We start from the raw sequence: 15,395 nt of genomic DNA on the forward strand, positions 1-15,395 counted from the left end.
TATATGAATCAAAACCTTTAAGATCCTACTGCAATAAGCTTATTACTCAAAAAGGCCCACACTTGTGTAAGATTAAATTAGCATAATTAACCCGCCAATAATACATCAACAGCATGCGACATTCAGAAAATTTGTGTTTATTCAGCAATTTTGGGCTTTCACCAGCACTCAAGTGAAAGACAGCTGTTAGAAAATCAGTCATTATGCGATGTATCCTTTCTTCTCAGAAATGAATGTAACTCAGTACTTGAGCACAAATGGATAAACACTCATGTGAAACTGTACAAGCAAAACTGTTCTTATTTTATTGGACAACATCATTTAAAAAGAAACGTGTGAATGAGGAGTGCAATGACTGTCGTGTGTGTGTGTGTGTGTGTGTGTGTGTGTGTGTGTGTGTGTGCGCCTACCCTATGATTGGGACTCTAACAGCAAAGTTTAATGACTCACAGCATGTCATCCAGTGGAGGTTTAATAACGCACTTGCACACACTAGAGATCAGTGACTCCTCTGTAATTACGCACCGCTACATAACGCAACACTTAAAAGAGCTCTGTTTAAGTGCTTGCACTCATGCTCTCATCCTTCTTGGACAATTTAATGAACATGATGTCATTTAAAAAAAAAAAAAAAAAAAGAACATGAATGCTCCTAGACAGCCAATTTTGTGTTTAATGCATGCATGTGGCAGATTAGGAGAGATGAGGGTACTTGAATGGCAGTTTTCTCATTTTGTTTGAACAGTGTGGAATGTTAACCGGGGTAACAAAAAGAAAGCAAGAGAGAAGTGATTCACTTAGGGAGTGAGGAATCTGTTTATGATGCCCATGTTGCTTAGCAACCAGGGTGTCATGGTTACCTGCCGCATCCATGGTCCAGGCACAGTGGAGAGCAAAAGCTCCCATGCGAGGGCAACACGAGAGACTAGAAACATTTTGTTCATTATCTCCCCACTAAAGCGTGAGCCGTCTTTCTCCTCTACAATTAAAAGTCAACTCAAACCTGCCTGACTGAAGGTAATGCCAACAGCCCACTCACAATTAAGGAAATGGGGTTTCTTATCGATGGAGAACCACTCTGAGAGTGATTTAAACCAGGGTTGGAGAACAACTGTTGTTTTTGTTTCCAAAATGGCCACCAATTGTGGCTCAGACTTTGGTGGGAAGCCAACGCCTTATGAATCTGCTGCCAAAGAGCTAATGCAATCCCAGGCCTGAAATAACCCTCACCAATCAATATTCAAATAGCCCAGGCCTGTCTGCGCTGTACCTTTGCACAGCCTTTTGCACTTTCTCTTTTGGATGGTGAAACGATTTTTTTTTGTCTTTTCCCTTTACTTTCCTTGAGAAATATTTGCAGACCAACAAAGACCATCCCTGAGCAAGTTCCTCAGTCTTTTTTTCATTCTCTTATTCCTTCACAACAACTTTTCTGCAAGCCAGTTTGCTCTCTCTCAGCAGTCTGTCTGTGGGAGATGGCAGGCTGCCATATCACCATAAGCAGGTGTTTTTGTCAACAAGCATCCCTCAAGGTGGGCACAAAGCAACAAGAGGAGTTCCTCGAGGGCACTCACAGAGAATAACCTTCCACTTATCCCAACAAGTCAGTCATCCCTGTTAAGTCTTAGGTCATCTTGAGACCATCCATCAGTTAAAGCTAATAATGGCAGCTACTCTAATACTTCTTGCTTTTTATCTCTGCTTTTGAAGTTGTGTAATCTTAAGTGCAGCTAAAGTTTTTAAATGTAAAATAAATTAATTTGTCCGTGGTTATCATCAGTGTTGGGTCATGGGTCATCTTTGACAAAGGGATTTTTTTTTTTGGCAGTGAATTCATATAGGAAAAAATATTTATCCATGGTTTCTACTGTGTAATAAAACAGAATACATCAGTTAGTTATTCACGATCACAAAAACATCTGCATGTCCAGATGTCACATTGCACACAGTATGAAAAATATTCAAATAAAACAATGTATTAAGCATTTAGTCTTAATATTGTGTTTAGATGGCAAGTTTCAACTATGTTTCCAGCATTCCTCAAAGTTTCAAACAAAATAGATAAATAAATATTCTGATACTAACACCTGCTTCCTGAACACATTTTAATGGAAAAACAGTGACAATAGCAAAAGCTATCATCTGAGCTTTTTTCTCATTAGGATAAGCTTTAAAAACGGCTTTTCAGCATATTTCGCTAATTGCTAATAGTTCAGCTTCAGTAACTCTGCCATTCTGGTTTGCAGCCACTTGTAAAATTCCTTCTTTTAATGAGAAATATCGAGAAAATTCTGCTGGTGTCACTGTGGGGAGTGAAATGATCTATTCCACTGGGAGAAGTTAACCACTGGCTCCATCAAAGAGTACTGGTTAAGAGGAAAGCTTCAATAATTGATGAAAACAGAGTCATAGGTGGCCTGAATATCAGAGGGAGGCTATCTGCTGTCAAGGTAGGTAAAAAAAGAAGTAATGAACAAAGGTGTGCATGCACAAAAAGTGTGCGATGTGTAGATAAATTCATAATAAACCATGTGCATGATAGATGTTCAGTAGGGAAATTACCTTAGTCTCGGGTCTTAGTTTGCTTTACACCCACCCAACCATTTCAATTCTCCACATTCATGTTTCAACTATAGACTTCTTATAAAACATGACATACTCTGAAAAGTAAATCCTATGGAGAGTTTGAAACTTTTACTCTTGATGAGATTATAGTCTCACTTAACAATTTACTTAATGTAGCATGATGTTTATTTTGTCATTACGGTCCTATTGGGAGTAAAACAGACATAAACGCATGTATGATTTATGATTTATAAAGTAAGATGGGCCTGCTTTGTGACAGACTATTCATCACTGTGTCTGAGATGGTGTGTAAGGTCAGGTCCACCCCTTGTTCGTCACGGTCAATTAAAAGAAAAAGAAAAAAAAAAGATGGCAAATGCTTCACATCCAAAATGTGATGTCTCAGTGGCTACATCCATTCTTTAGATACAGTCTATGACTGCAATGACGCTCTTCTTCTCAGAAAAGGTGGAAATACGCGGTCTTATTTAACATAGGGCAAATGTCGTATTTCAAAACACTTCTTGTTCAAACATAAAGATGTAAAGCTACTCATGAAGATGATTACAGACTGTTACAGTGTTGGGTAATAGATGCTACAGTAAAGACTTGTGCTATTAAAAAGTAGGCTGTTATTTTACCACAGCAGTGGGCAACTCATTTTTCCAAGGGGCCACATGAGTAACTGGGATTGTTGTGGAGGGTCAGACCAATAAGCTTATAAAGAGACTAAATTAATATTGAGCAGATTATTACAACAGTCTCAGTTTCTCATGTGGCTCCTTAGGAAGATCAGTTGTCCACCTGTGAGTTATAACCTTGCCTACGGAGAAAAATAACTTGTTAGAGTATGTTTGCATTACCAAATACCATAAAAGTTTCTTTGCATTTAGCTGGTGCATATTGGTTACAGAATCCTCAGAGGCTGTGAAGCCAACTGTACATTTATCTCTAAGTGTATTGACTTTATCTCATTGAAGCAAGTTGATATTGACCACCTAACCAACATCAAGCTTATTAATTTCCCTTGGAGCAACATCTTTAGCTGAAATAAAACCTGGCCATTGTGGTTTGAGACCACTTCACTATCCAGAGCTCACTCGATACGTCATCAGCAGGCAGATCTATCTGCCAATATTTGCATTTTTAAACAGCCAACATATGAAAAGTTCAAATGTAAACAAGAGACTAATAAGAATAAGAGAAAAAAAAACACCAAAAACACTAAAAACCAGCTGGGGTGACCCGAGTCTGGCAAAGCGTAAATAAATAATCTATGAATTGTTTTGAAATAAAACTAGACTCATTTTAAAATGCAACATATAATCAAAGAAAGATAACATAAATAAGCACAGATAACATGTTTTGTGCATTAAGGGGGAAAAAAATGAAGTTAAAAATCCTATATTGGTGAGGCTCTGCCACTTTCTTCCTTAACAGACCTTCTTAACATGGATGAGGTACTTGTTTTAGCAGCTGATGGACACTTGCAGCATCACCCTGGAAGAAATTAATGTGAACATCCACAATGTAAAACCTCAACTTCTGCTAAAACACTGGCTCACATGACTGACACAACCAGATGATTGGATACCTTCTACTTATATGCCAGTTAATCAGAAGAGAAAACATGGCAAATGCAGATTACCAAATCAAATAATGTTACTCAACTAGAAAAATGTTTAGTTTCAGGTAGTTATAGTTTTGTAATTTAACATAAATTCAACAGGGAAACTATTTTTGCTAGTTCTTTTTAACACACTGTAATGCGGAAGGATACCACATACTTCTATATTCAACAGGAAGATATATAAAAGGACAGATAGGGCTAACACAGGAGCAGAGGGCAAGGCTAAAATGGGAAATTGGGAATGAAAAGTGACACAGAATCAGGATGAAGTGATGGCAAAAGAATTTAGCAGGGTTTGAGGCGGAAGAAAGAACAGGGCTGGCATGAAAGATAAAATGTGTGATCACAGCAGAGAGTAAGAAAGAGGAAAAGGTCAAGAGAAAGCTGATTTTGGATAAGAAAAGGTAAGGATGGCGATGCACTTATGCATGTGAGAGCATGCAGATGGTCACAAGTGGAGCTTAGCCTGTGTGTGAAGCAGTGAAGCTAAGCCACAACAGCAGCTGCCTAAAGAATCTGAGTCATATAGAGATCAGGAAGAAAACCCTCTCATCTCGGCCATACACGCGCGCGCACACACACACACACACACACACACACACACACACACACACACACAGAGCTAAACATATCAATACCTTCCTCAAAAATAACCAAAAAAAAAAAAATCTAGCTACCGTACAGTTGCTGTCGATGACAACTTTTCAGGATTTCTCTGTCAGTACCGTGGTGGTTTCTTTCCTGCTGGGAATTTCAGTTTCACTTTACATCCTTTTAAGAACGACACATACTGAATACAAAATACTGTGGCATGACATAAAAGAGGCAAATTCTTTGATCACCCATGAGCTGTAAAGAGACAAAACCATGTCCCCAGTCAGATCATCAGCACTTTGGAAACATTAACTTGGAACGGTTGAAACAGATGAGCAAAAAGTGATGTTTAAAAAAGGCAAATGTATATAGTCTGTACAATAAAAGAAAAAGATTGGAGCAAGATTGACTGTGTTCACTGACAATTGATATCAGTCACATATAAACTGAGGGACACGTATACAAAAGTAATTGGACATTTGCAAAGCACCGCCCAGGAGAGCAGTTTGGTCAGTGTAAAGAGAAATGCCACTGCTTAGTTCAGGCGCAGCATTGCCTAAACTTTACAATATACATGATTTTGGTTGGTTTTAAAAATTTACAGTTTAATACTGTCTCAGCTTTCAAATTTAAAAATCATGTGAATTACTCTAAGAAGTGGAAATATTCTTACTGCACCGTTTTGATCTTAAAGGGTCTGAATACCTGAATCTGATCACAAAATACCTGAAATTAAATCAGAATGACTCACGTGGAGTTGAAACCCTACTTTTACATATCTGTGTGTGTTTCCTCGTTTATTCCTGCATGTGCGTGGTTGTTTATAGCAGGGCTGTGTGTCAGTTTAATAGCTTTGAAGGTTCAAACTGTGCTGTGTGAACAAAGAAAGAGTGCTGCCTGTTGCTGAGATGCCAAGATCCATTAGGCTTCTAGTCTCTTGTTTAGGGCCTCAAAGGAAGTGTAGCATATAGAGCACTCATGGACTTCCTACCACTTCCTTATCATCTGTGTTTCTCAAAGATCAGACAATTCAGTTCTTTCCTTTCTCCCAGACAAAAAAAGCTCTGCTCCTTCACATGTTCAGTTATGATGTGCGCAATCAGCCTTTCAACAGAACAAAGACAGAGAAAAAGTGAGGACTTAAAGATAAAAACAAAAAGATATGAGGGATGATGATATGGGAAAAACGACAGAGGATAGTAAAGGAGTGTAAAGTCAGAGAGGAGTGCTTTTTACCTCATAGAGAGCTATTATATTAGCATAGGCCAGGTCAAAACATTACAGATGCTTGACTTCGATTTCCATTCATTATTTAGCTAAGTAGTCCCTGTAACAATTTATGGTTCTTTAGATAAATTGACTGCCATAAAGTTGACTCCGTTCAACTTCATTACACAAAATACGTCACCACCACAACCTATATTCTTCAATGCTAATGCACTGACATTAAAACAGGAGCATATGGTGTTTGTTTTTTTTACACTTATATCATCTCTCTTTCATTTTTTGCTTCCAGCAAAGACTAAACAACTGGCACTAACTTCCACAGGTGAAACACACAGCAGATGGTGCTGATGAAATGTTAGAACACAGTCTGTAGTGCAACATTTATATTCCACTGTCATCAACTCACAGATAAGTCGTATTTAGTCTCCCCAGGTGTGAAGCAACAACACCGAAAGCTAATTGTCCCTAATCCCTTGACAATTATGAAGATGTAAGAAAAACAAAATGCCTGGCAGATATGATGGGTTAATCAATTAGATTGTAGCTATGGCAACAAGCTGTCAGCCTTAATTGGATATTCCGGGCCCTTTGAGTCAAATTGATCGAGGCTGGTAGCATCCCAAGGTCCTAATTTAGTTGGTGAGATACTGTTAAATGTAATTTAAAGGTACAGGGAAAGGTTGGATCAATTTCACATGCTGTCCTTTGAAAATAAAAAAAAACAAGTGTGTCCAAGAGAAAATAATAATACTGGTCAAGACCTCGGTTAAGTGAGCGTTATCATTTTTTTATACAGTACAAAATACAAAGCACAGCAAAGGCTATACAAATTTTGATCCAGGACAAATGCAGATGATAGAGGAATCATTAATGCATATCTATTGAGCATTGAGCTGCTTATGAAGCATTTCAAAACCACAGACTTCCAGAGAGTATCACAGCAGTGGTAGAGGAGCAATCAGAACCATATTAGAAAGCATTATGGCTGTTATCATCTTTTTTGCCCCCAAAATTCGAGAGTTGGAAAAAAAAAAAGACGTTATAGAAGTGACAGAAGTTGCAGTTCCTCTAGGTGCCACTTGAGTCAATCCCAACAGACTCCTGCATTGAAGTACTTAACTTTAGAGCGAGTTTCACATTCTAATAACTCATCTCAGTTAGGGCGTGCCGGCTCTGACTGGCAGGAGACCAGATATAGTGAGGCCGATCAGGCCTTACTTCCACTATCCTGAATCATTAAACTGAACTTCAAGTTACTGTGAGTGCTCTTGGAGCCTTTTAGAGCGTTTTTAATGGATTATCTTACTAACAATATAGTTTGTTGTCTGGTAAAGGCCATCCGAGACGTTTGTGCTTCACTTTTATTCAATGATATTCTAGTATTTAGTCATCCAGGTCATGATAGTCTAAGAAGCTTGGAAAGTTTGGAAAGCTGTGCTGCCAGTGCAGTTTTGAGATCCCTTCCCAGATGCCTCAACCCCAACTCACATCGTGTGTCAGGTGACCTTAATAGATCACATGATAAGGCCAGGCAAGGTCTCACAATGGTTTCACCTGAAACCATTTTTACACCTTGGCTCCTAAGGGATAATCCAGACTAGGGTTTAAACACCATTTGGTTTTACTTCTCGAACGAGAGTAAAACATCTCCAAGAAACTTAAAGAAGTCCAGTTGCCTTCTTTCCAAACTCCTTAGACATTCTAGTATTTTACTAGTCTCCTACAAAGTAGATAATGTATGTGTATTTGTATTGGAACTGTTTTGTTTAGGAATGTAGCATGCTAACTAAGATAGCAAGTACTAGCCGATAATGTAGCACGCCACCCTTCCATCCATGTAACGTAACTCTCAAAGGTCCAGCATAACTTCTGTCATGCTTGGGAATAGAGTCCAAGAACATTGGGTAAGGTCATGGCAGCTATGTTCATCTTTTATACTGTCTATGTTTTTTTGTTTGTTTGTTTTGTTGTGTTTTTCCTGAGCCACAATTGACCATATTTAGACAAGAAAGTAAAGTTTTCAACTATTTCTTACTAGTCTGGTTAGTATGTGGATATAAATTGTATAGATGCATCTGAGATCACTCCACTAATATAGCAACTTGTAAAAACACTTTAACATGCTGCAGAATTGACACAGTCAAACATTATATATGAGATAAGTGAATTTTAAATGCTTCACAAGACAAAAATACAATGAAAAGGTCCACTTCAATAACTGGCAAACGAACCCTAGCAACAGTTAGGTCTAAGATGTATAACAGTTTAAATAGATGAGTTTTATTAAAAAGTCAAACTAATTACTGTCATGGACTGAAAAATGCTTTTGTGCTTCTTTTTTTTTCCTCTTCCAAGGCCTCTGAATTGTCCTCGCAGCCTTTCAATAACCTGCGTGAGGTGAACACGGTTCAGGAACACTTCTGTCTGTTGGGCTCAGACAAATGAGCCATAAAACCAGCCAGTATAGGTTAGGTATGAGGGCAGAACAGGCATCAGAAGTCAGAAAGACAAAGCTTTTCTCAAAGTTGAAACTAAACAGGGTCATTCGTGACCGTGTACCAACACAGACTGCTAACTCTGAATCAAGTATTGTGGGTGGAGGATGTTTGATTATAATAGATCAGCTGTGATGTTGTTCCAGAGGCTGTCCCAAAGAGAAATGAAGATAAACAGACTGTTTCTGTGTGTTTTCCTGGGCCGCTGTGCAAGAAGTCAAGCTGTACCTAATTTTGCAAACAGTGTACATTTTGCATTTTATGATTCCATCTTAAGAATTATGTCACCATGACAAAAGACGCAAGGGAAAACCTTCTCTTCCACTTAACTGATTTCCTATAAATTGCCAAAAGATCATAAGATTAAACTTACCTTTAGGGCTTCGGAGCGGTTAGCCAGCAGTCTCTCTATGTTCCCAGCAGCCGTTGCCACCAGCTCCTGCGCATTGTTGGACTCCACTCTGAAGTGCTTTCTGTGTTTATGATATATCTAAGACAGTCACAATAAAAATTCTGGGTCAGAAACAACGTAACATCTGTCTATTTTCTATTCACAGACAGATGTAGTGTAACTAAAATTAAGAACGTTACTCTGCATTATTGCCCATCTTCTATATTTCATCAGCCTCACTGACCAAAGCACAGTGATTTAGAAAAGAAAAAAGCCTTATGTAACTGTACCATTTACTCTGCTATGGAATATGTCCCAGCAAGAGTAATAAAAAAGCACAAATGCCAAACAGCCAATTATTTAGAAGCCTAAAGAGATTTCACTGTCCAACATTCAAAACACAGAGCTGAGGCATGTTCATGTAGGCACTCAGTGAAAGACTGGTATTAAAAATGATACTATTAAATGTTTGATTCGGATTGTACTAATACATTGTTTTATATTTGGAATTTGTGTATGTATAAATACATTTGAATTGAACATATTAATGCTAGTGATTACTATAGCTTTGGGGTGTTTTGAAAGCTGAAAATGAAATTTCCGCACTCGTGTGCATAAGCTGATACCAGCATTTGAGGTTGTAATTTACATGAGTCAGCATAACTGTTCAGGCAGCATTGTAACACCCCTTTTCAACTCCCCCTGTTTTGCACATTAATCTCATTCAGCTGCCCATAAGACTTCCAAATACATTTAATTCTTGTTTGGAGTGATACGCCATCCCAGAACATCAAATGAAAATAGGTTTTGTAATGATTTTTGCCATGTTTTAAGGCTGAATGCTTTTATTCTCAAATGGATCCAAAGTAGCACATGCATTATATCAATCAATGTGGATCTAAAAAGCTTCTTCTCCTTCTCATATGTTTGTGTTTTTGAGTGTTTAAGTGTCTGCGTGTGTGTAGGAGCTGTAGCTATCACAGTAGAGAAGTGAAGTTAATCTCATGTGAGTGTGTACAGTGTGCTGGTGAAATGAAATGATGCAGATGCAGCGTTATGTCTAATGAGAGACTACTATATGAAGACTGGTGATGTGTTGTGACACCTGAGGTCGTGCAGAGAGAGCTAATGAGACTAAGAGTATTAAGTGACAGAAATTACACATAATATTTTGTTCTCGTCCTGTAAATATGGATTTGAATAGATATAAATTTATTTATAGAAATCGTTTGTGCACAGTTGGTGCAAACTGTAAAAACAATAACGATTTATTAAGCACAGTGTCAGTACTGGTATTTGGGGTGTATGATAGGTATATGATACCTATGTGTGAGACATGAAAAACTTCAGTTTTGTTAGATATTTATTAGTCTGGGTTAACCCCCATTCAATCTATATTGTGGGATGAACATAGTAGCTATGGCACAAGATTTTCAGAAAATTTGACCTTGACTTTGAGGTTGAGATCACTGAGATTTGAACTCATCTGAGATGTTTAGTAGATACAAGTATTGTATGAATTTGAAAATGTATTTGTCGCTTTGTTCTTGAGTCACTGCATTCACAAACGTATGTGTCGCCTCCATCACCCATCAAAAAAAGCAGGCAGAGAATTAGTAGGACTCTTTGTGTTGGCTGTGTGGATGCTCTTAAATCTTTGCTCTGATCAAAAACATCAACCAAGAGCGTTGCACCCCTTTATCCACAAATAAGGAGAACTCACTCATATTTCAGTTCACATTTGAAATCTTACTTGGCGTATATGCATGACAGGCAGTCTTACCTCTATTAGGTCCTGCATGCCAGTGGCTGTGTCTGTTAAAGCGATCAAATCTTTTTGCATTTGGTCCACCCATTCCTTTATCCTGTGAACAGAAAAAGAAAGTAGCTGATCATTCCTTGGCTAATAGAAAGTCTAAAAAATTTTTATTCATTTTGAATGCAGCCATTGCAATCATATGACCTAAGCTGGCCTTTATTGTTTACTATATCAATACCTATGCTAGATTATCTATATAGATCCACTGGAGGGGAAGCGTGATATAATAAGTGTTAGACAAGATAATGCATTACTCTACTCCACAAGAGCTGTGCATTAAGGCAAGACCTATTCAAAGTTGGCAGCATGAGAGTATCACATCCTCAGGGGTGAGATGCTGGTTAATGTATTCTTCTGATGTGAAAAAGGACAGAAAGAGAAGAAAGACATAAAAGAGCAAGACAGAGACAGATGAGCATTTATTAGGCTTTAGATTTATGTAACTTCAAAACACATCAGAACACATCTGAGATTTCGTTGTTCAAGTCGAAAATAAATTATTCATTTTATTATTTACTTATTTATCAGCCTTGTTGCATTTTAACACATCAGTACAGTCAGTAATATGCTATGAGATCTACTTTAAGTGATGCCTTCTTTGTCCATGAATTCAGTATGTCTAAACAGTTGGAAGGAAAATGAATGCCCTCCAAGATAGCTATCACCATTTTAAAGTTACTGGTTTCTTGGTTTCCATTAGAGCAACAGCTGCTAGTCGCTGATAGCAGATAATGGTAAAATGGTAAATGGCCTGTATTTATATAGCGCTTTACTAGTCCCTAAGGACCCCAAAGCGCTTTACATATCCAGTCATCCACCCATTCACACACTGGTGATGGCAAGCTACATTGTAGCCACAGCCGCCCTGGGGCGCACTGACAGAGGCGAGGCTGCCGGACACTGGCGCCACCGGGCCCTCTGACCACCACCAGTAGGCAACGGGTGAAGTGTCTTGCCCAAGGACACAACGACCGAGACTGTCCGAGCCGGGGCTCGAACCGGCAACCTTCCGATTACAAGGCGAACTCCCAACTCTTGAGCCACGGCTCAATGATAGAGGGTCAGCACACATGACTAGAATAGAATAGAATAGTCCTTTATTGTCATTGTACATGTACATGTTCACACATCCTAATGAATTAATTTAAAAATAAGACAATATGCTATAATCACCTGGAAGCAGCCTTCAAGATGATTTAGATTTTACTTGTAGGATTTATGACTGCATGGACTCAATGCTTCGGTCAAAGCAAGGTTCACTGAGCACATTAAGCAGAGTTTGTGAGCCCAGCTGTCCATAAGGAAGAAGGGGTGGGGCATAGCAACAGGTGACTAATGGGGAAACCGTGAGCATGTGTGGATGTGTGGATGTGTGTACTGTAGCTGTGCTCTATAAAGTAGACTTATTGGTCCATTTTTTTCAACAAGAGTTAAACTTAGTCTTGAACAGCTACACAAAATGTCATCTTCAAAGCATGATTTCACTCATAATTATTTATCCTTTGGAAAAATTATCACTTTTTTTAGTGAACAGTATATTTGAATTAAATCTAAGTGTGAAGCATTGAAAGTTGCAGGGTGAGTTTAGAGCTTTTTTGTGTAAGGGCAATAAACAATAAAATATGGTCCTGAGAAATGATCTAACTACAGTAGCTGGGTAGCTGGGAATTAAAGTGACCATTTCCCTTTTGTGTCTGCTGCTCCTTAGACCCTTTTTATGATAGATTGTAGCATCATGTAATAAAACGAACTGCTAATGTCTCATTCTGCCTTTTTTGTAAGCAGTCTGATTTTTATTTAAAAATCACCAGAGTAACTGCTAAAAGTAAAAATAGTGTTCTGATTAGTTACATCCATAAACAAACATTCTCCTCTTATCAGATTTTTTTCCTGATCCCATTGCTATAATAAAAGAAATGGTGAAAACGGTTGTGAAAACAAAAAGGGAGAAACCATCTAAAAAGGGTCAGTGAGCTGTGCAATGCCACGCAGCCTGTTGCCTGCAAGGCCACGAGAAGGAGGAACCACATGCAACTGAGCCAAGTGTGAGACCTGCTGGGACTGCAAGACTTTTGGCTCTTAAACTTGTCTCACTGGGCAGTTATTTTATGACAGGCAGTTATTGAAGCCCTTTTTTTCTGCCCAATTTCTAGTCTGAGTAGTTTGAGTACTACTGATCTGTTTTAGCAATGTCGCCAGACAAGTTTGTGAGTTATGGGAAATGCAGAACCCCACATTGCTCTTGGGTATATGACATTTAGCCTGCTTCACCGGACTTAAAGCCACAGTAGAGTACAGTGAAGTTTGTGTGAAACACATGTCTTTAATATGCAGAAGAGGGGTAATGGATATATTGGAAAAAAATGGTAAATGGCCTGCATTTGTATAGTGCTTTACTTGGTCCCTAAGGACCTCAAAGCGCTTTACACGTTCAGTCATCCACCCATTCACACACACATTCACACACTGGTGACGGCAAGCTACATTGTAGCCACAGGAACAAAGGATGTTAAAGTAAAGCTGCATGGCAGAACAAAAACAGGAAAACCTCAGAGGAGATTGATTGATATAGTGAAGGAGGACATGCAAAGATTTGGTGTGACAGAAGAGGACGCTAGTGATAGACTGAGATGGAGGCAGATAACCCGCTTCTTCTATGGTAACCCTAGAAGAAGAAGAAGGAAAAAGAAGAAGAAGGAAAAGTACCTTAAATGGAAAAGAAAGTCTGACGAAACAGTTAATTAAAAAAAAAACTTTTTTCTTGTGTCACAGGTTAAAAAAACACTTCTATGATACACCTACGCTTCCTCAATTATAGCTTTTCCACCAATCGTCCTCGCTCCTCTGTCCTTTAGATGCAACTTTGACATGATGCTAAGATTGATTTACGGCTCAGAGGCAAGATGACAAAGGACAGAATAGATGAGGAGGTAATGAAGTCAATGTTCCTTCCCAGTGAAGAGAGAAAAGAAAAAGGAGAAACTATGATAGAAAACCTAAACTGGAGCAGAAGAAAACTGGATTCCAGTGGAAGAAAACAAAAATTAACAGGAGGGTTACTGATTAGATGATTGATCACAAGTAATCACAAAGGCAGATAAAGACAAGAAGTAAAGAAAGAAAAAAAAGAGGGGACTAGTGAAGCACTGACAGTGATGCTTGCCCTCACGATGACTCCGACCTCTGTTCAGCGTCAGAACCAGCTGTCTCTCAGCAGCACAAATGAGCTGAGGGGGCAGCAGCTGGACAAACGGACTTCAACAGGCAAACTGACAGTAAAAGTTTACTAGATAAAAGTTGGCTTCATGTCAGCTTATACTGACTTCCCTGGACTTTAAACATGCTCACACTTTGAGCCTGGAACAGTTTTATACTCGTTAGACACTAGTGATGGGATTTCCGGCTCTTTTTAGAGATCCGGCTCTTTCGGTTCGGCTCACTAAAAAGAGCCGGCTCTTTCGGCTCCGAACCGGCTCTTCAGGTTGTTTTGTTGCTTTAATTAATTTATTATTAACAATAATATAAAATTATGCACAAAAGGAATTACTAACGTAAAAACAAGTGGTTTTATTTATATATGTTTATATATAAATATATGCGGTGGCCCCTAGAGACAAAACACGTACAAACTCCAAAACACATTTCTAGCATGAACTGAACTTCCAAAGCAGAGCTACTAGATCACTTAAATTACACAATTGAAAGCATGTGTGTATTGTTTGTATATTTATACACAGGCACTCATATATATATTCAAATAATTTAAAAAAAAGTTCATTTACCTGTTATTACCACACACCAAATCCGGTCGTTGGTACTTGCTGGCTTGTGTAGCCACAAGATAACAAAGGCTCAACACTGCGTCCAGCATCCTGGAGCACTTCTGTTGTCTTTTGTACGTGTTTTGAGTTTTTATGTGCTTCTGAGTTTTTATATGCTTCTGAGTTTTTACGTGCTTCGGAGTTTGTACGTGTTTTTACGTGTTTTTGGAGTTTTTACGTGTTTTGGAGTTTGTACGTGTTTTTACGTGTTTTGGAGTTTTTACGTGTTTTGGAGTTTGTACATGCTTCAGAGTTCGTACGTGATTTGAAGTTTGTATGTGCTTTGTCTGTAGGGGCCACCGTAAATATACTTTTATTTATTCACTCCACATAAAATGTAATAAATAAATCATATAATACAAAAATCAACTATTCACATTTCAAATTTTAACTATTTAAATTTTCAGCTTTTTCCTTTCACAAATTTAAAGTGAAAAGAACACAAAACACTGCAAACCACAACACAAATAAATATAAATTATAATATGAAAACTAAAAGAACATGCATATTCTCTGTCATATGGACCTGCATGAATAAACTTTCTCAATCCTTTATCATCTGCAACCGAAAATAGTTGTGGATGATTACTATACCTTTCTAATGTTGTTGTCCCTGCCTCTCTTTCTCTCTCTCTGGCTCTGTTCCTGTGCTACTGAGTGTAACTACCGCCCCTCCCCCCTCTGCCCAGCGTAAAGCACAAGGCTCGCGTGCAGAGTGAAGCGGAAAAAAAGTGCGAGAGAGAGGCTGAGAGAAAAAAAAAAAAAAACCCACGTGACGGCTCGCGATAAGGAGTCGGCTCGCGTCGTTCACGTCAAAGAGCCGGCTCTAAGAGCCATTTCGTTCGCGAACGAC

At 38.5% G+C, this 15,395-nt stretch overlaps 1 protein-coding gene across 1 annotated transcript in view; it reads right to left on the bottom strand.

The window, feature by feature from the left end:
• Positions 1 to 15,395, bottom strand: part of cacna2d1a (calcium channel, voltage-dependent, alpha 2/delta subunit 1a) — a 105,583-nt gene that overhangs the window by 72,722 nt on the left and 17,466 nt on the right. The window contains exons 2-3 of the mRNA XM_085376892.1: positions 10,686 to 10,767; positions 8,885 to 9,001 (exon numbers count right to left, since the gene is read on the bottom strand). Of these exons, the coding sequence (XP_085233018.1) occupies positions 8,885 to 9,001; positions 10,686 to 10,767 (199 nt within the window). The remainder of the gene's footprint in view (positions 1 to 8,884; positions 9,002 to 10,685; positions 10,768 to 15,395) is intronic.

This window comes from Diplotaxodon limnothrissa, linkage group LG17, assembly GCF_057381915.1.
Source record: "Diplotaxodon limnothrissa isolate DT_005_m linkage group LG17, D_limnothrissa_male_GT1.1, whole genome shotgun sequence".
Lineage (NCBI taxonomy): Eukaryota > Metazoa > Chordata > Actinopteri > Cichliformes > Cichlidae > Diplotaxodon > Diplotaxodon limnothrissa.